Source organism: Panulirus ornatus, chromosome 57, assembly GCF_036320965.1.
Source record: "Panulirus ornatus isolate Po-2019 chromosome 57, ASM3632096v1, whole genome shotgun sequence".
NCBI classification, from domain to species: Eukaryota; Metazoa; Arthropoda; class Malacostraca; order Decapoda; family Palinuridae; genus Panulirus; species Panulirus ornatus.
This window is the reverse complement of record NC_092280.1, coordinates 14607294-14629434: the sequence shown is the minus strand read 5'-3', so window position 1 is coordinate 14629434 and position 22141 is coordinate 14607294. Positions and strand designations below refer to the sequence as shown.

Genomic DNA, 22141 nt, shown 5'->3' with positions numbered 1-22141 from the left:
GTGTGTGATGTGCCCATGATTGTTTAATCTATTTATGGATGGGATGGTTAGGGAGATAAATGCAAGAGTTTTGGAGAGAGGGGCAAGCATGCAGTCTGTTCTGGATGAGAGGGCCTGGGATGTGAGTCAGTTGTTTGCTGATGATACACCTCTATTGGCTGATTCATTTATAAAACTGCAGAGGTTGCTGACCAAGTTTGGAAAAGTGCGTGAAAGAAAGTTAAGAGTAAATGTGAATAAGAGCAAGGTTATTAGATTCAGTAGGGTTGAGGGACAAGTTAATTGGTATGTAAGTTTGTATGGAGAAAAACTGGAGGAAGTGAAGTGTTGTAGATATCTGGGAGTGGACTTAACAGTGGATGGAACCATGGAAGCAGAAGTAAGTCACAGTATGGGGTTAGGCAAAGGTTCTGGGAGCGATGAAGAATGTGTGGAAGGAGAGAATATCATCTCGGAGAGTAAAAATGGGTATGTTTGAAGGAATATTAGTTCTAACCGTGTTATATGTTTGCAAGGCATGGGCAATAGATATGGTTGTACGGAGGAGGGTGGATGTGTTGGATTAGAATTTTTAGGACAATTTGTGGTGCGAGGTTGTTTGATCGAGTAATTAATACAAGGGTAAGAGAGATGTGTGGAAACAGAAAGAGTATGGTTTAGAGAGCAGAAGAGGGTGTGTTGAAATGGTTTGGACATATGGAGGGAATGAGAGGAAAGATTGACAAAGAGGATATATGTGTCAGAGTTGGAGGGAACAAGGAGAAGCGAGAGGCCAGTTTGGAGGTGGAAGAATGGAGTGAAAAAGATTTTGAGCTTTCAGGGCCTGAGCATACAGGAGAGCGAGAGGCGTGCAAGGAATAAAGTGAATTGGAATTATATGGTATACCTGGGTCGATGTGCTGTCAATGGTCTGAACCAGGGCATGTGAAGCATCTGGGGTAAACCATGGAAAGGTTTGTGGGGCCTGGATGTGGATAAGGAGATGTGGTTTCAATGTATTACACATGACAGCTAGAGGCTGAGTGTGAATGAATGTGTCCGTTGTCCGTTTTGTCTGTATTCCTGACGCTACTTCGCTGAAGCAGGGGGTAGCAACGCTGTTTTCTTGTGGGGCAGGATAGCGACAGGAATGGATGAATGCAAGTAAGTATGAATATGTACATGTGTGTGTGTGTAATGTCTGCATATGTGTATGTATACATATGTGTATGTTGATATGTAAATGTGCGTATGTGGGCGTTTGTGTATATGAGTGGAAGAGCCATTCTTCGTCTGTTTTGTGGCACTACCTCGTTTTAGCAGAGAACAGCAATTATGTATAATAAATAATATACTTCATAATTTTTGTAATGGGAATATCTTTTTAGGACCTGAACAAGGCTTTGGCCATGAAAGAGGAACTTATGAACAAGATGACTGTCAATGATACACAGTTTGTTGTCATGAAGACCATGTATGAGAAGGAAAAGAGGGACCTTGAGACCCACATTGATCTTCTTTCAAAAGAAAAGGATGAGCTCTTGCAGCAGCTTAAAGCTGTTTCACACAGTTCAGCAGGCAACAAGTAAGAGGTTATTTACACATGCTCAAAAGAGACTCTTTTGCAGGTATCACACTTACCCACCAATGAATTTCTTTCATGTTTTCACTCTTTCCCACATTAAAGATGTTGTGTCAGGAGTGGATGACTGATCTTTACTAGAAAAAATCTTCATCTAGCTCCTTTCTCCATTCCTTCTTTTGGGATATGCTCATATTCAGTTCTTAAGTGCACAAAGACATCAGTATTTTTTGTTGTATTATTATACTTTGTTGCTGTCTCCCGCGTTAGTGAGGTAGTGCAAGGAAACAGACGAGATAATGGCCTAACCCACCCACATACACATGTATATACATGTCCACACACGCACATATACATACCTATACATCTCAACGTATACATATATATACACACACAGACATGTACATATATACACATATACATAATTCATACTGTCTGCTCTTATTCATTCCCGTCGCCACCCCGCCACGCATGAAATATCAACCTCCTCCCCCCGCATGTGCGCGAGGTAGCACTAGGAAAAGACAACAAAGGCCACATTCGATCACACTCAGTCTCTAGCTGTCATGTATAATGCATCAAAACTAATAAATCAGTATTTATTAGTGAAAAATGTGGAGGAAGGTGAGAGATGCATATGGATAGAACAAATTGATATGGTACATGAGATCACATACAGTCAATGAGTTGAACCAGGGCAAATGAAACTGTCAGAGAATCCACAGAAAGGTCTGTGGGGCTTGGCTGTGGATATGGGGCTCTGGTTTCAGTTGATTATCCTTAACATCTACAGTGTGATTGTGAACAAATGAGGCCATTCTTTGTCAGTCCTTCATGCTTCCTCTGCACAAAATGGCAAAATACAAAAAATGAAAGTAATCAGTTATTTTCAAGTCTTTTATTTGTGTTGGAAGATTATGTGGACTGTGAATGTATATGAGGGCAAAGTTATGTCCATGAAAGAGTTAGGTAATGCTAGTAACTCAACTACAAACCTTTCCATCAGTGAAAAAGATGGGCATTGCCAGTATCTTAACCATAAACCCTTCCCATTGCTCTCTGCCATTACTGTGACACAATGTAGGGCAGTGCTTCATGCTGTGATTTTTATTATATTTTTTTTTTTATATTATACTTTGTCGCTGTCTCCCGCGTTTGCGAGGTAGCGCAAGGAAACAGACGAAAGAAATGGCCCAACCCCCCCCCCATACACATGTATATACATACGTCCACACACGCAAATATACATACCTACACAGCTTTCCATGGTTTACCCCAGACGCTTCACATGCCTTGATTCAATCCACTGACAGCACGTCAACCCCGGTATACCACATCGCTCCAATTCACTCTACTCCTTGCCCTCCTTTCACCCTCCTGCATGTTCAGGCCCCGATCACACAAAATCTTTTTCACTCCATCTTTCCACCTCCAATTTGGTCTCCCTCTTCTCCTCGTTCCCTCCACCTCCGACACATATATCCTCTTGGTCAATCTTTCCTCACTCATTCTCTCCATGTGCCCAAACCACTTCAAAACACCCTCTTCTGCTCTCTCAACCACGCTCTTTTTATTTCCACACATCTCTCTTACCCTTACGTTACTCACTCGATCAAACCACCTCACACCACACATTGTCCTCAAACATCTCATTTCCAGCACATCCATCCTCCTGCGCACAACTCTATCCATAGCCCACGCCTCGCAACCATACAACATTGTTGGAACCACTATTCCTTCAAACATACCCATTTTTGCTTTCCGAGATAATGTTCTCGACTTCCACACATTCTTCAAGGCCCCCAGAATTTTCGCCCCCTCCCCCACCCTATGATCCACTTCCGCTTCCATGGTTCCATCCGCTGCCAGATCCACTCCCAGATATCTAAAACACATCACTTCCTCCAGTTTTTCCTCCATTCAAACTCACCTCCCAATTGACTTGACCCTCAACCCTACTGTACCTAATAACCTTGCTCTTATTCACATTTACTCTTAACTTTCTTCTTCCACACACTTTACCAAACTCAGTCACCAGCTTCTGCAGTTTCTCACATGAATCAGCCACCAGCGCTGTATCATCAGCGAACAACAACTGACTCACTTCCCAAGCTCTCTCATCCCCAACAGACTTCATACTTGCCCCTCTTTCCAAAACTCTTGCATTCACCTCCCTAACAACCCCATCCATAAACAAATTAAACAACCATGGAGACATCACACACCCCTGCCGCAAACCTACATTCACTGAGAACCAATCACTTTCCTCTCTTCCTACACGTACACATGCCTTACATCCTCGATAAAAACTTTTCACTGCTTCTAACAACTTTCCTCCCACACCATATATTCTTAATACCTTCCACAGAGCATCTCTATCAACTCTATCATATGCCTTCTCCAGATCCATAAATGCTACATACAAATCCATTTGCTTTTCTAAGTATTTCTCACATACATTCTTCAAAGCAAACACCTGATCCACACATCCTCTACCACTTCTGAAACCACACTGCTCTTCCCCAATCTGATGCTCTGTACATGCCTTCACCCTCTCAATCAATACCCTCCCATATAATTTACCAGGAATACTCAACAAACTTATACCTCTGTAATTCTAGCACTCACTCTTATCCCCTTTGCCTTTGTACAATGGCACTATGCACGCATTCCGCCAATCCTCAGGCACCTCACCATGAGTCATACATACATTAAATAACCTTACCAACCAGTCAACAATACAGTCACCCCCTTTTTTAATAAATTCCACTGCAATACCATCCAAACCTGCTGCCTTGCCGGCTTTCATCTTCCGCAAAGCTTTACTACCTCTTCTCTGTTTACCAAATCATTTTCCCTAACCCTCTCACTTTGCACACCACCTCGACCAAAACACCCTATATCTGCCACTCTATCATCAAACACATTCAACAAACCTTCAAAATACTCACTCCATCTCCTTCTCACATCACCACTACTTGTTATCACCTCCCCATTTGCGCCCTTCACTGAAGTTCCCATTTGCTCCCTTGTCTTACGCACTTTATTTACCTCCTTCCAGAACATCTTTTTATTCTCCATAAAATTTAATGATACTCTCTCACCCCAACTCTCATTTGCCCTTTTTTCACCTCTTGCACCTTTCTCTTGACCTCCTGTCTCTTTCTTTTATACATCTCCCACTCAATTGCATTTTTTCCCTGCAAAAATTCGTCCAAATGCCTCTCTCTTCTCTTTCACTAATACTCTTACTTCTTCATCCCACCACTCACTACCCTTTCTAATCAACCCACCTCCCACTCTTCTCATGCCACAAGCATCTTTTGCGCAATCCATCACTGATTCCCTAAATACATCCCATTCCTCCCCCACTCCCCTTACTTCCATTGTTCTCACCTTTTTCCATTCTGTACTCAGTCTCTCCTGGTACTTCCTCACACAGGTCTCCTTCCCAAGCTCACTTACTCTCACCACCCTCTTCACCCCAACATTCACTCTTCTTTTCTGAAAACCCATACAAATCTTCACCTTAGCCTCCACAAGATAATGATCAGACATCCCTCCAGTTGCACCTCTCAGCACATTAACATCCAAAAGTCTCTCTTTCGCACGCCTGTCAATTAACACGTAATCCAATAACGCTCTCTGGCCATCTCTCCTACTTACATAAGTATACTTATGTATATCTCGCTTTTTAAACCAGGTATTCCCAATCATCAGTCCTTTTTCAGCACATAAATCTACAAGCTCTTCACCATTTCCATTTACAACACTGAACACCCCATGTATACCAATTATTCCCTCAACTGCCACATTACTCACCTTTGCATTCAAATCACCCATCACTATAACCCGGTCTTGTGCATCAAAACCACTAATACACTCATTCAGCTGCTCCCAAAACACTTGCCTCTCATGATCTTTCTTCTCATGCCCAGGTGCATATGCACCAATAATCACCCACCTCTCTCCATCAACTTTCAATTTTACCCATATTAATCGAGAATTTACTTTCTTACATTCTATCACATACTCCCACAACTCCTGTTTCAGGAGTATTGCTACTCCTTCCCTTGCTCTTGTCCTCTCACTAACCCCTGACTTTACTCCCCAGACATTCCCAAACCACTCTTCCCCTTTACCCTTGAGCTTCGTTTCACTCAGAGCCAAAACATCCAGGTTCCTTTCCTCAAACATACTACCTGTCTCTCCTTTTTTCACATCTTGGTTACATCCACACACATTTAGGCACCCCACTCTGTGATTTTTATTTTTGGTATTTTGTGGCCCATTTTGAATTTCAGTTGATGTATGATTTCATATCTTATCCGTAGGTGTGTCTAGCACCCTAACAGCACATTTGAAAATATATACAGGTTGTCTCATAGTCATACATAAATTGTTAAAGAAAGTGTAGTTACATCATCATGGCTTAAAACTAGATTTAAGCAGCTACTACTATAAACAGCATGACTGTAAAAGATTTTTTCTCTTTAATATACTTTTAATGAAAGTAAGGTTATTTTTCATTTATTCATATAAGTGGTGTGTAGATATGTAAATTATGCATATATGGTAAGTACGTAATGAAAGGGTAAGAGAGATGTGTGGTAATAAAAAGAGTGTCGTTGAGAGAGCAGAGGAGGGCGTTTTGAAATGGCTTCGTCACATGGAGAGAATGAGTGAGGAAAGATTGACAGAAAGGATGTATGTGTCAGAGGTGGAGGGAACGAGGAGAAGTGGGAGACCAAATTGTAGGTGGAAGAATGGAGTGGGAAAGACTTTCAGCGATCGGGGCCTGAACGTGCAGGAGGGTGAAAGGTATGCAAGGAATAGAGTGAATTGGAATGATGTGGTATACCAGGGTCGATGTGCTATCAATGGATTGAACCAGGGCATGTGAAGTGTCTGGGGTAAACTATGGAAAGTTTTGTGGGGCATGGATGTGGGAGCTGTGGTTTTGGTGCATCATATATAACATCTAGAGACTGAGTGTGAATGAATGTGGCCTTTGTTGTCTTTTCCTAGTGCTACCTCGCACGCGTGGAGGGGAAAGGGGTTGTCATTTCATGTGTGGCGGGGTGACGACGGGAATGAAAAAGCAGGAAGTATGAATTATGTACGTTTATTAATGTATATGTCTGTGTATATATATTCTTTCTTTCTTTCATACTATTCGCCATTTCCCGCAATAGAGAGGTAGCGTTAAGAACAGAGGACTGGGCCTTTGAGGGAATATCCTCACCTGGACCTCTTCTCTGTTCCTTCTTTTGGAGAAAAAAAAAAAAACGAGAAGTGGGAGACCAAATTGGAGGTTGAGAGATGGAGTGAAAAAGATTTTGTGTGATCGGGGCCTGAACATGCAGGAGGGTGAAAGGAGGGCAAGGAATAGAGTGAATTGGATCGATGTGGTATACCAGGGTTGATGTGCTGTCAGTGGATTGAATCAAGGCATGTGAAGCGTCTGGGGTAAACCATGGAAAGCTGTGTGGGGCCTGGATGTGGAAAGGGAGCTGTGGTTTCGGGCATTATTGCATGACAGCTAGAGACTGAGTGTGAACGGATGAGGCCTTTGTTGTCTTTTCCTAGCGCTACCCTGCACACATGAGAGGGGAGGGGGATGGTATTCCATGTGTGGCGAGGTGGCGATGGGAATGAATAAAGGCAGACAGTGTGAATTGTGTGCATTGGTATAAATGTATGTGTCTATGTGTGTATATATATGTGTGCATTAAGATGTATAGGTATGTATATTTGCGTGTGTGGACGTGTGTGTATATACATGTGTATGGGGATGGGTTGGGCCATTTCTTTCGTCTGTTTCCTTGCGCTACCTCGCAAACGCGGGAGACAGCGACAAAGCAAAATGAAATATGATAATATATATATATATATGTATATATACATATATGTATATATATGTATATATACATATATATATATATTCCCTGCATGTCGTAGAAGGCGACTAAAAGGGGAGGGAGCGGGGGGCTGGAAATCCTCTCCTCTCAATTTTTTTTAATTTTCCAAAAGAAGGAACAGAGAAGGGGGCCAGGTGAAGATATTCCCTCAATGGCCCAGTCCTCTGTTCTTAACGCTACCTCACTAATGCGGGAAATGGCGAATAGTTTGAAAAAAAATATATATATATATATATATATATATATATATATATATATATATATATATATATATATATATATATATATATATATATATATATATTTTCAAGGCATGTGAAGCGTCTGGGGTAAACCATGGAAAGCTGTGTAGGTATGTATATTTGCGTGTGTGGACGTGTGTATGTACATGTGTATGGGGGGGGGGGTTGGGCCATTTCTTTCGTCTGTTTCCTTGCGCTACCTCGCAAACGCGGGAGACAGCGACAAAGTATAAAAAAAAAAAAAAAAAAAAAAAAAAAATATTTTCCCTGGGGATAGGGGAGAAAGAATACTTCCCACGTATTCCCTGCGTGTCGTAGAAGGCGACTAAAAGGGGAGGGAGCGGGGGGCTGGAAATCCTCCCCTCTTTTTTTTCTTTTTTTTTTTTTTTTTTTTTTTTTTTTTTTTTTTTTTTTTTCCAAAAGAGGGAACAGAGAATTGCGCCAGGTGAGGGTATTCCCTCAAAGGCCCAGTCCTCTGTTCTTAACGCTACCTCGCTAATGCGGGAAATGGCGAATAGTTTGAAAGAAAAGATATATATATATATATATATATATATGGGAGGAGGGGGCTGGAAATCCTCCCCTCTCGTTTTTAATTTTCCAAAAGAAGGAACAGAGAAAGGGGCCAAGCGAGGATATTCCCTCAAAGGCTCATTCCTCTCTTAACGCTACCTCGCTAACGCGGGAAATGGCGAATATTATGAAAAAAAAGAATATATATATATATATATATATATATATATATATATATATATATATATATATATATATGACTGGTTGGTAAGGTTATTTAATGTATGTATGACTCATGGTGAGGTGCCTGAGGATTGGCGGAATGCGTGCATAGTGCCATTGTACAAAGGCAAAGGGGATAAGAGTGAGTGCTCAAATTACAGAGGTATAAGTTTGTTGAGTATTCCTGGTAAATTATATGGGAGGGTATTGATTGAGAGGGTGAAGGCAGGTACAGAGCATCAGATTGGGGAAGAGCAGTGTGGTTTCAGAAGTGGTAGAGGATGTGTGGATCAGGTGTTTGCTTTGAAGAATGTATGTGAGAAATACTTAGAAAAGCAAATGGATTTGTATGTAGCATTTATGGATCTGGAGAAGGCATATGATAGAGTTGATAGAGATGCTCTGTGGAAGGTATTAAGAATATATGGTGTGGGAGGCAAGTTGTTAGAAGCAGTGAAAAGTTTTTATCGAGGATGTAAGGCATGTGTACGTGTAGGAAGAGAGGAAAGTGATTGGTTCTTAGTGAATGTAGGTTTGCGGCAGGGGTGTGTGATGTCTCCATGGTTGTTTAATTTGTTTATGGATGGGGTTGTTAGGGAGGTAAATGCAAGAGTCTTGGAAAGAGGGGCAAGTATGAAGTCTGTTGGGGATGAGAGAGCTTGGGAAGTGAGTCAGTTGTTGTTCGCTGATGATACAGCGCTGGTGGCGGATTCATGTGAGAAACTGCAGAAGCTGGTGACGGAGTTTGGTAAAGTGTGTGGAAGAAGAAAGTTAAGAGTAAATGTGAATAAGAGCAAGGTTATTAGGTACAGTAGGGTTGAGGGTCAAGTCAATTGGGAGGTGAGTTTGAATGGAGAAAAACTGGAGGAAGTGAAGTGTTTTAGATATCTGGGAGTGGATCTGTCAGCGGATGGAACCATGGAAGCGGAAGTGGATCATAGGGTGGGGGAGGGGGCGAAAATTTTGGGAGCCTTGAAAAATGTGTGGAAGTCGAGAACATTATCTCGGAAAGCAAAAATGGGTATGTTTGAAGGAATAGTGGTTCCAACAATGTTGTATGGTTGCGAGGCGTGGGCTATGGATAGAGTTGTGCGCAGGAGGATGGATGTGCTGGAAATGAGATGTTTGAGGACAATGTGTGGTGTGAGGTGGTTTGATCGAGTAAGTAACGTAAGGGTAAGAGAGATGTGTGGAAATAAAAAGAGCGTGGTTGAGAGAGCAGAAGAGGGTGTTTTGAAATGGTTTGGGCACATGGAGAGAATGAGTGAGGAAAGATTGACCAAGAGGATATATGTGTCGGAGGTGGAGGGAACGAGGAGAAGAGGGAGACCAAATTGGAGGTGGAAAGATGGAGTGAAAAGGATTTTGTGTGATCGGGGCCTGAACATGCAGGAGGGTGAAAGGAGGGCAAGGAATAGAGTGAATTGGAGCGATGTGGTATACAGGGGTTGACGTGCTGTCAGTGGATTGAATCAAGGCATGTGAAGCGTCTGGGGTAAACCATGGAAAGCTGTGTAGGTATGTATATTTGCGTGTGTGGACGTATGTATATACATGTGTATGGGGGGGGGGGTTGGGCCATTTCTTTCGTCTGTTTCCTTGCGCTACCTCGCAAACGCGGGAGACAGCGACAAAGTATAATAAATATAAAATAAATATATATATATATATATATATATATATATATATATATATATATATATATATATATATATATATATATATATATTTTTTCATACTATTCGCCATTTCCCGCGACAGCGAGGTAGCGTTAAGAACAGAGTACTGGGCCATTTTTGGAATATCCTCACCTGGCCCCCTCTGTTCCTTCTTTTGGAAAAAAAAAAAGAAAAAAAGAGAGGGGAGGATTTCCAGCCCCCCGCTCCCTCCCCTTTTAGTCGCCTTCTACGACACACAGGGAATACGTGGGAAGTATTCTTAATCCCCTATCCCCAGGGATATATATATATATATATATATATTTATTTATTTATATTTTTTTTTTTGCTTTGTCGCTGTGTCCCGCGTTTGCGGGGTAGCGCAAGGAAACAGACGAAAGAAATGGCCCAACCCACCCCCATATGCATGTATATATATACGTCCACACACGCAAATATACATACCTACACAGCTTTCCATGGTTTACCCCAGACGCTTCACATGCCCTGATTCAATCCACTGACAGCACGTCAACCCCGGTATACCACATCGATCCAATTCACTCTATTCCTTGCCCTCCTTTCACCCTCCTGCATGTTCAGGCCCCGATCACACCAAATCTTTTTCACTCCATCTTTCCACCTCCAATTTGGTCTCCCACTTCTCCTCGTTCCCTCCACCTCCGACACATATATCCTCTTGGTCAATCTTTCCTCACTCATTCTTTCCATGTGCCCAAACCATTTCAAAACACCCTCTTCTGCTCTCTCAACCACGCTCTTTTTATTTTCACACATCTCTCTTCCCCTTACGTTACTTACTCGATCAAACCACCTCACACCACACATTGTCCTCAAACATCTCATTTCCAGCACATCCATCCTCCTGCGCACAACTCTATCCATAGCCCACACCTCGCAACCTTACAACATTGTTGGAACCACTATTCCTTCAAGCATACCCAATTTTGCTGTCCGAGATAATGTTCTCGACTTCCACACATTCTTCAAGGCTCCCAGAATTTTCGCCCCCTCCCCCACCCTATGATCCACTTCCACTTCCATGGTTCCATCCGCTGCCAGATCCACTCCCAGATATCTAAAACACTTTACTTCCTCCAGTTTTTCTCCATTCAAACTTACCTCCCAATTGACTTGACCCTCAACCCTACTGTACCTAATAACCTTGCTCTTATTGACATTTACTCTTGACTTTCTTCTTTCACACACTTTACCAAACTCAGTCACCAGCTTCTGCAGTTTCTCACATGAATCAGCCACCAGCGCTGTATCATCAGCGAACAACAACTGACTCACTTCCCAAGCTCCCTCATCCCCAACAGACTTCATACTTGCCCCTCTTTCCAAAACTCATGCATTCACCTCCCTTACAACCCCATCCATAAACAAAAATTAAACAACCATGGAGACATCACACACCCCTACCGCAAACCTACATTCACTGAGAACCAATCACTTTCCTCTCTTCCTACACATACACATGCCTTACATCCTCGATAAAAACTTTTCTCTACTTCTAACAACTTGCCTCCCACACCATATATTCTTGATACCTTCCACAGAGCATCTCTATCAACTCTATCATATGCCTTCTCCAGATCCATAAATGCTACATACAAATCCATTTGCTTTTCTAAGTATTTCTCACATACATTCTTCAAAGCAAACACTTGATATACACATCCTCTACCACTTCTGAAACCACACTGCTCTTCCCCAATCTGATGCTCTGTCCATGCCTTCACCCTCTCAATCAATACCCTCCCATATAATTTACCAGGAATACTCAACAAACTTATACCTCTGTAATTCTAGCACTCACTCTTATCCCCTTTGCCTTTGTACAATGGCACTATGCACGCATTCCGCCAATCCTCAGGCACCTCACCATGAGTCATACATACATTAAATAACCTTACCAACCAGTCAATAATACAGTCACCCCCTTTTTTAATAAATTCCCCTGCAATACCATCGAAACCTGCTGCCTTGCCAGCTTTCATCTTCCGCAAAGCTTTCACTACCTCTTCTCTGTTTACCAAATCATTTTCCCTAACCCTCTCACTTTGCACACCACCTCAACCAAAACACCCTATATCTGCCACTCTATCATCAAACACATTCAACAAACCTTCAAAATACTCACTCCATCTCCTTCTCACATCACCACTACTTGTTATCACCTCCCCATTTGCGCCCTTCACTGAAGTTCCCATTTGCTCCCTTGTCTTACGCACTTTATTTACCTCCTTCCAGAACATCAAATTTAATGATACTCTCTCACCCCAACTCTCATTTGCCCTCTTTTTCACCTCTTGCACCTTTCTCTTGACCTCCTGTCTCTTTCTTGTATACATCTCCCACTCGATTGCATTTTTTCCCTGCAAAAATCGCCCAAATGTCTCTCTCTTCTCTTTCACTAATAATCTTACTTCTTCATCCCACCACTCACTACCCTTTCTAATCAACCCACCTCCCACTCTGGGAGTGGATCTGGCAGCGGATGGAACCATGGAAGCGGAAGTGGATCATAGGGTGGGGGAGGGGGCGAAAATTCTAGGAGCCTTGAAGAATGTGTGGAAGTCGAGAACATTATCTTGGAAAGCAAAAATGGGTATGTTTGAAGGAATAGTGGTTCCAACAATGTTGTATGGTTGCGAGGCGTGGGCTATGGATAGAGTTGTGTGCAGGAGGATGGATGTGCTGGAAATGAGATGTTTGAGGACAATGTGTGGTGTGAGGTGGTTTGATCGAGTAAGTAACGTAAGGGTAAGAGAGATATTTGGAAATAAAAAGAGCGTGGTTGAGAGAGCAGAAGAGGGTGTTTTGAAATGGTTTGGGCACATGGAGAGAATGAGTGAAGAAAGATTGACCAAGAGGATATATACTCAACAAACTTATACCTCTGTAATTTGAGCACTCACCTTTATCCCCTTTGCCTTTGTACAATGGCACTATGCAAGCATTCTGCCAATCCTCAGGCACCTCACCATGAGTCATACATACATTAAATAACCTTACCAACTAGTCAACAATACAGTCACCCCCTTTTTTAATAAATTCCACTGCAATACCATCCAACCCCACTGCCTTGCCGGCTTTCATCTTCCGCAAAGCTTTTACTACCTCTTCTCTGTTTACCAAATCATTCTCCCTAACCCTCACACTTTGCACACCACCTTGACCAAAACACCCTGTACCTGCCACTCTATCATCAAACACATTCAACAAACCTTCAAAATACTCACTCCATCTTTTCACATCACCACTACTTGTTATCACCTCCTTATTAGCCCCCTTCACTGAGGTTTCCATTTGTTCCCTTGTCTTACGCACTTTATTTACCTCCTTCCAAAACATCTTTTTATTCTCCCTAAAATTTAATGATACTCTCTCACCCCAACTTGCCATTGACCTCCTTCCTCTTTCTTTTATACAACTCCCACTCATTTGCATTATTTCCCTGCAAAAATCGTCCAAATGCCTCTCTCTTCTCTTTCACTAATAATCTTACTTCTTCAACCCACCATTCACTACCCTTTCTAATCTGCCCACCTCCCACGCTTCTCATGCTACAAGCATCTTTTACGCAAACCATCACTGCTTCCCTAAATACATCCCATTTCTCCGCCACTCCCCTTACGTCCTTTGTTCCCACCTTTTTCCATTCTGTTCTCAGTCTCTCCTGGTACTTCCGCACACAAGTCTCCTTCCCAAGCTCACTTACTCTCATCGCTCTCTTCACCCCAACATTCTCTCTTTTCTGAAAACCTATACAAATCTTCACCTTAGCCTCCAGAAGATAATGATCAGACATCCCTCCAGTTGCACCTCTCAGCACATTAACATCCAAAAGTCTCTCTTTCACGTGCCTCTCAATTAACACGTAATCCAGTAACGCTTTCTGGCCATCTCTCCTACTTACATATGTATACTTATGTATATTTCGCTTTTTAAACCAGGTATTCCCAATCTCCAGTCCTTTTTCAGCACCTCGCAAATGCAGGAGACAGCGACAAAGCAAAATAAGATAAAAAAATCTACAGGGTCTTCACCATTTCCATTTACAACACTGAACACCCCATGTATACCAATTATTCCCTCAACTTCCACATTACTCACCTTTGTATTCAAATCACCCATCACTATAACCCGATCTTGTGCATCAAAACCACTAACACACTCATTCAGCTGCTCCCAAAACACTTGCCTCTCATGATCTTTCTTCTCGTGCCCAGGTGCATCTGCACCAATAATCACCCATCTCTCTCTATCAACTTTGTTTTACCCATGTCAATCTAGAATTTACTTTCTTACACTCTATCACATACTCCCACAACTCCTGTTTCAGGAGTAGTGCTACTCCTTCCCTTGCTCTTGTCCTCTCACTAACCCCTGACTTTACTCCCAAGACATTCCCAAACCACTCTTCCCCTTTACCCTTGAGCTTCGTTTCACTCAGAGCCAAAACATCCAGGTTCCTCTCCTCAAACATACTACCTATCTCTCCTTTTTTCACATCTTGGTTACATCCACACACATTTAGACACCCCAGTCTAAGCCTTCGAGGAGGATGAGCACTCCCCGCATGAATCCTTCTTCTGTTTCTCCTTTTAGAAAGTTAAAATACAAGGAGGGAAGGGTTTCTAGCCCCCCGCTCCCATTCCTTTAGTCACCTTTTACGACACGTGAGGAATGCGTGGGAAGTATTCTTTCTCCCCTATCCCCAGGGATAAATAATAATAATAATGATAATAATAGTAATGATAATAATAATAAGTTTGGTAAAGTGTGTGGAAGAAGAAAGTTAAGAGTAAATGTGAATAAGAGCAAGGTTATTAGGTACAGTAGGGTTGAGGGTCAAGTCAATTGGGAGGTGAGTTTGAATGGAGAAAAACTGGAGGAAGTGAAGTGTTTTAGATATCTGGGAGTGGATCTGTCAGCGGATGGAACCATGGAAGCGGAAGTGGATCATAGGGTGGGGGAGGGGGCGAAAATTTTGGGAGCCTTGAAAAATGTGTGGAAGTCGAGAACATTATCTCTGAAAGCAAAAATGGGTATGTTTGAAGGAATAGTGGTTCCAACAATGTTGTATGGTTGCGAGGCGTGGGCTATGGATAGAGTTGTGCGCAGGAGGATGGATGTGCTGGAAATGAGATGTTTGAGGACAATGTGTGGTGTGAGGTGGTTTGATCGAGTAAGTAACGTAAGGGTAAGAGAGATGTGTGGAAATAAAAAGAGCGTGGTTGAGAGAGCAGAAGAGGGTGTTTTGAAATGGTTTGGGCACATGGAGAGAATGAGTGAGGAAAGATTGACCAAGAGGATATATGTGTCGGAGGTGGAGGGAACGAGGAGAAGAGGGAGACCAAATTGGAGGTGGAAAGATGGAGTGAAAAAGATTTTGTGTGATCGGGGCCTGAACATGCAGGAGGGTGAAAGGAGGGCAAGGAATAGAGTGAATTGGAGCGATGTGGTATACAGGGTTTGACGTGCTGTCAGTGGATTGAATCAAGGCATGTGAAGCGTCTGGGGTAAACCATGGAAAGCTGTGTAGGTATGTATATTTGCGTGTGTGGACGTGTGTATGTACATGTGTATGGGGGGGGGGTTGGGCCATTTCTTTCGTCTGTTTCCTTGCGCTACCTCGCAAACGCGGGAGACAGCGACAAAGTATAAAAAAAAAAAAAAAAAAAAAAAAAAATATATATGTAAGTAGGAGAGATGGCCAGAGAGCGTTATTGGATTATGTGTTAATTGATAGGCGCGCGAAAGAAAGACTTTTGGATGTTAATGTGCTGAGAGGTGCAACTGGAGGGAAGTCTGATCATTATCTTGTGGAGGCGACGGTCAAGATTTGTCAAGGTTTTCAGAAAAGAAGAGAGAATGTTGGGGTGAAGAGATTGGTGAGAGTAAGTGAGCTTGGGAAGGAGACTTGTGAGGAAGTACCAGGAGAGACTGAGTACAGAATGGAAAAAGGTTAGAACAAAGGATGTAAGGGGAGTGGGGGAGGAATGGGATGTATTTAGTGAAGCAGTGATGGCTTGCGCAAACGATTTTTGTGGCATGAGAAGCGTGGGAGGTGGGCAGATTAGAAAGGGTAGTGAGTGGTGGGGTGAAGAAGTAAGATTATTAGTGAAAGAGAAGAGAGAGGCATTTGGATGAATTTTGCACGGAAATAATGCAAATGAGTAGGAGATGTATAAAAGAAAGAGGCAGGAGGTCAAGAGAAAGGTGCAAGAGGTGAAAAAGAGGTCAAATGAGAGTTGGGGTGAGAGAGTATCATTAAATTTTAGGGAGAATAAAAAGATGTTTTGGAAGGAGGTAAATAAAGTGCGTAAGACAAGGGAACAAATGGGAACTTCATTGAAGGGGGCTAATGAGTAGGTGATAACAAGTAGTGGTGATGTGAGAAGGAAATGGAGTAGGTATTTTGAAGGTTTTTTGAATGTGTTTATGATAGAGTGGCAGGTATAGGGTGTTTTGGTCGAGGTATTGTGCAAAGGAGAGGGTTAGGGAAAATGAGTTGTTAAACAGAGAAGAGGAAGTAAAAGCTTTGTGGAAGATGAAAGCTGGCAAGGCAGTGGGTTTGGATGGTATTGCAGTGGAATTTATGAAAAAAGGGGGTGGACTGTATTGTTGACTGGTTGGTAAGGTTATTTAATGTATGTATGACTCATGGTGAGGTGCCTGAGGATTGGTGGAATGCGTGCATAGTGCCATTGTACAAAGGCAAAGGGGACAAAGGTGAGTGCTCAAATTACAGAGGTATAAGTTTGTTGAGTATTCCTGGTAAATTATATGGGAGGGTATTGATTGAGAGGGTGAAGGCATATACAGAGCATCAGATTGGGGAAGAGCAGTGCTGTTTCAGAAGTGGTAGAGGATGTGTGGATCAGGTGTTTGCTTTGAAGAATGTATGTGAGAAATACTTAGAAAAACAAATGGATTTGTATGTAGCATTTATGGATCTGGAGAAGGCATATGATAGAGTTGATAGAGATGCTTTGTGGAAGGTATGAAGAATATATGGTGTGGGAGGCAAGTTGTTAGAAGCAGTGAAAAGTTTTTATTGAGGATGTAAGGTATGTGTACGTGTAGGAAGAGAGGAAAGTGATTGGTTCTCATTGAATGTAGGTTTGTGGCAGGGGTGTGTGATGTCTCCATGGTTGTTTAATTTGTTTATGGATGGGGTTGTTAGGGAGGTGAATGCAAGAGTTTTGGAAAGAGGGGCAAGTATGCCGTCTGTTTTGGATGAGAGAGCTTGGGAAGTGAGTCAGTTGTTGTTCACTGATGATACAGCGCTCTTGGCTGATTCATGTGAGAAATTGAAGAAGGTGATGACTGAGTTTGGTAAAGTGTGTGAAAGAAGAAACTTGAGATTAAATGTGAATAAGAGCAATGTTATTAGGTACAGTAGGGTTGAGGGTCAAGTCAATTGGGAGGTAAGTTTGAATGGAGAAAATCTGGAGGAAGTGATGTGTTTTAGATATCTGGGAGTGGATTTGGCAGTGGATGGAACCATGGAAGTGGAAGTGAATCATAGGGTGGGGGAGGGGGCGAAAGTTCTGGGAGCCTTGAAGAATGTGTGGAAGTCGAGAACATTATCTCGGAAAGCAAAAATGGGTATGTTTGAAGGAATAGTGGTTCCAACAATGTTGTATGGTTGCGAGGTGTGGGCTATGGATACAGTTGTGCGCAGGAGGGTGGATGTGCTGGAAATGAGATTTTTGAGGACAATATGTGGTATGAGGTGGTTTGATTGAGTGAGTAATGTAAGGAAAGAGAGATGTGCGGTAATAAAAAGAGCGTGGTTGAGAGAGGAGAAGAGGGTGTTTTGAAATGGTTTGGTCACATAGAGAGAATGACTGAGGAAAGATTGACCAAGAGGATATATGTGTCAGAGGTGGAGGGAACGAAGAGAAGTGGGAGACCAAAATGGAGATGGAAAGATTGAGTGAAAAAGAGATTTTAAGTGTTTGTGGCCTGAACATGCAGGAGGGTGAGAGGGGTGCAAGGAATAGAGTGAATTGGAAGGATGTAGTATACCGGGGTCGACGTGCTGTCAATGGATTGAAGCAGGGCATGTGAAGCATCTGGGGTAAACCATGGAAAGTTGTGTGGGGCCTGGATGTGGAAAGGGAGCTGTGGTTTTGGCGCATTATTACATGACAACTAGAGACTGAGTGTGAACGAATGGGGCCTTTGTTGTATTTTCCTAGCGCTACCTGGCACACATGTGGGGGAGGGGGTTGTTATTTCATGTGTGGCATGGTGGCGATTGGAATGAATAAAAGCAGACAATATGAATTATGTACATGTGTATATATGTATATGTCTATGTGTGTATATATATGTATACGTTGAGATGTATAGGTATGTATATTTGCATGTGTGGACGTGTATGTATATACTGTGTGTGTGGGTGGGTTGGGCCATTCTTTCATCTGTTTCCTTGCGCTACCTTGCTAACGCAGGAGACAGCGACAAAGCAAAATAAATGAATAATAATAAATGAATAATAATAATGATAATGATAATAATAATGATAATGTGGATGTAACCAAGATGAGAAAAAAGGAGATATAGGTCGTATGTTTGAGGAAAGGAACCTGGATGTTCTGGCTCTGAGTGAAACGAAGCTCAAGGGTAAAGGGGAAGAGTGGTTTGGGAATGTCTTGGGAGTAAAGTCATGGGTTGGTGAGAGGACAAGAGCAAGGGAAGGAGTAGCACTACTCCTAAAAGAGGAGTTGTAGGAATATATGACAGAGTGTAAGAAAGTAAACTAGATTAATATTGGTAAAATTGAAAGTGGATGGAGAGAGATGGTTGATTATTGGTGCATATGCACCTGAGCATGAGAAGAAAGATCATGAGAGGCAAGTGTTTTGGGAGCAGCTGAATGAGTGTGTTAGTGGTTTTTATTTATGAGACCGGGTTATAGTGATGGGTGATTTGAATGCAAAGGTGAGTAATGTGGCAGTTGAGGGAATGATTGGTGTACATTGGGTGTTCAGTGTTGTAAATGGAAATGGTGAAGAGCTTGTAGATTTGTGCGCTGAAAAAGGACTGATGATTGTTAATACCTGGTTTAAAAAGAGAGTTATACATAAGTATACATATGTGAGTAGGAGAGATGGCCAGAGAGCGTTATTGGATTACGTGATAATTTATGGGCGTGTGAAAGAGAAACTTTTGGATGTTAATGTGCTGAGAGGTGCAACTGGAGGGATGTCTGATCATTATCTTGTGGATATGTAGGTGAAGAATTGTAGAAGTTTTTCAGAAAAGAAGAGAGAATGTTGGGGTAAAGAGAGTGGTGAGAGTAAGTGAGCTTGGGAAGGAGACTTGTGTGAGGAAGTACCAGGAGAGACTGAATACAGAATGGAAAAAGGTGAGACCAAAGGATGTAAGGGGAGTGGAGTAGGAATGGGATGTATTTAGGGAAGTAGTGATGGCTTGTGCAAAAGATGCTTGTGGCATGAGAAGTGTGGGAAATGGGCAAATTAGAAAGGATAGTGAGTGGTGGGATGAAGAAGTAAGATTATTCGTGAAAGAGAAGAGAGAGGCATTTGGACAGTTTTTGCAGGGAAATAATGCAAATGAGTGGGAGATATATAAAAGAAAGAGGCAGGAGGTCAAGAGAAAGGTGCAAGGGGCAAAAAAGAGGGCAAGTGAGAGTTGGGGTGAGAGAGTATCATTAAATTTTAGGGAGGATATAAAGATGTTTTGGACGGAGGTGAATAAAGTGCATAAGACAAGGGAACAAATGGGAACATCAGTGAAGGGGGCTAATGGGAAGGTGATAACAATTAGTGGTAATGTGAGAAGGAGATGGAGTGAGTACTTTGAAGGTTTGTTGAATGTGTTTGATGATAGAGTGGCAGATATAGGGTATTTTGGTTGAGATGGCGTGCAAAGTGAGAGGGTTATGGAGAATGATTTGGTAAGCAGAGAAGAGGTAGTAAAAGCTTTGTGGAAGATGAAAACCGGTAAGGCAGCGGGTTTGGATGGTATTGCAGTGGAATTTATTAAAAAACGGGATGACTGTATTGTTGACTGGTTGGTAAGGTTATTTAATGTATGTATGTGTATATATATGTATACGTTGAGATGTATAGGTATGTATATTTGCCTGTGTGGACATGTATGTATATACATGTGTATGTGGTTGGGTTGGGCCATTCTTTCGTCTGTTTGCTTGCGCTACCTCGCTAACGCAGGAGACAGCAACAAAGCAAAATAAATATAGATAACTAAATGATTCATGGTGAGGTGCCTGAGGACTAACGGAATGCTTGCATAGTGCCATTGTACAAAGGCAAAGGTGATAAAGGTTAGTGCTCAAATTACAGAGGTATAAGTTTATTGATTATTCCTGGGAAATTATATGGGAGGGTATTGATTGTGAGGGTGAAGGCATCTATAGACCATCAGATTGGGGAAGAGCAGTGTGGTTTCAGAAGTGGTAGAGGATTTGTGGATCAGGTGTTTGCTTTGAAGAATGTATGTGAGAAATACTTAGAACAGCAAATGGATTTGTATGTCGCATGTATGGATCAGGAGAAGGCATGTGGTAGAGTTGATAGAGATGCTCTATGGAAGGTATTAAGAATATATGGTGTGGGAGGCAAGTTGTTAGAAGCAGTGAAAAGCCTTTATTGAGGCTGTAAGGCATGTGTATGAGTAGGAAGAGAGGAAAGTGATTGGTTCTCAGTGAGTCGGTTTGCAGCAGGGGTGTGTGATGTCTCCATGGTTGTTTAATTTGCTTATGGATTGGGTTGTTAGGGAGGTGAATGCAAGAGTTTTTGATAGAGGGGCAAGTATACAGTTTGTTGTGGACGAGAGAGCTTGGGAAGTGAGTCAATTGTTGTTCGCTGATGATACAGCGCTGGTGGCTGATTTGGGTGAGAAATTGCAGAAACTAGTGACTGAGGTTGGTAAAATGTTTGTTAGTAAAGTGTTTGAAAGAAGAAAGCTGAGAGTAAATGTGAATAAGAGGAAGGCTATTAGGTACAGCAGGTTTGAGGGACAAGTCAGTTGGGAGGTATGTTTGAATGGAGAAAAACTGGAAGAAGTGAAGTGTTTTAGATATTTGGGAGTGGAAATGACATCAGATGGAACCATGGAAGCAGAAGTGAGTCATAGGGTGGGGGAGAAGGTGAAAGTTCTGGGAGCGTTGAAAAATGTGTGGAGGACGAGAACGTTATCTCGGAAAGCAAAAATGGGTATGTTTGAAGGAATAGTGGTTCCGACAATGTTATATGGTTGCGAGGCATAGGCTATAGATAGAGTTGCGCCGAGGAGGGTGGATGTGTTGGAAATGAGATGTTTGAGGACAATATGTGGTGTGAGGTGGTTTGATCGAGGAAGTAATGAAAGGGTAAGAGAGATGTGTGGTAATAAAAAGAGTGTGGTTGAGAGAGCAGAAGAGGGTGTTTTGAAATGGTTTGGTCACATGGAGAGAATGAGTGAGGAAAGATTGACCAAGAGGATATATGTGTCAGAGGTGGAGGGAAAGAGGAGATGTGGGATATCAAATTGGAGGTGGAAAGATGGAGTGAAAATGGTTTTGAGTGATCAGGATGTGAACATGCAGGAGGATGAAAGGCATGCAAGGAATAGAGTGAATTGGAACGATGTGGTATACCGGGGTCGATGTGCTGTCAATGGATTGAACCAGGGCATGTGAAGCGAAGCGTCTGGGGTAAACCATGGAAAGTTCTGTGGGGCTTGGATGTGGAAAGGGAGCTGTGGTTTCGGTGCATTATACATGACAGCTAGAGACTGAATGTGAACGAATGTGGCCTTTGTTGTCTTTTCCTAGTGTTAACTCACGCACATGCGGGGTGATAGGGTTGTCATTTCATGTGTGGCGGGGTGGCGACGGGAATGTATAAGGGCAGACAGTATGAATTATGTACATGTGTACATATGTATATGTCTGTGTGTGTATATATATGTATATGTTGAGATGTATAGGTATGTATATGTGGATGTGTGGAC

At 42.3% G+C, this 22141-nt stretch overlaps 1 protein-coding gene across 1 annotated transcript in view; it reads left to right on the top strand.

Moving 5' to 3' along the window:
• The window catches only part of LOC139766183 (chromosome-associated kinesin KIF4-like), a 296752-nt gene that overhangs the window by 106396 nt on the left and 168215 nt on the right, over nucleotides 1-22141 (top strand). The window contains exon 12 of the mRNA XM_071694453.1: nucleotides 1368-1564. Coding sequence (XP_071550554.1) covers nucleotides 1368-1564 — 197 coding nt within the window. The remainder of the gene's footprint in view (nucleotides 1-1367; nucleotides 1565-22141) is intronic.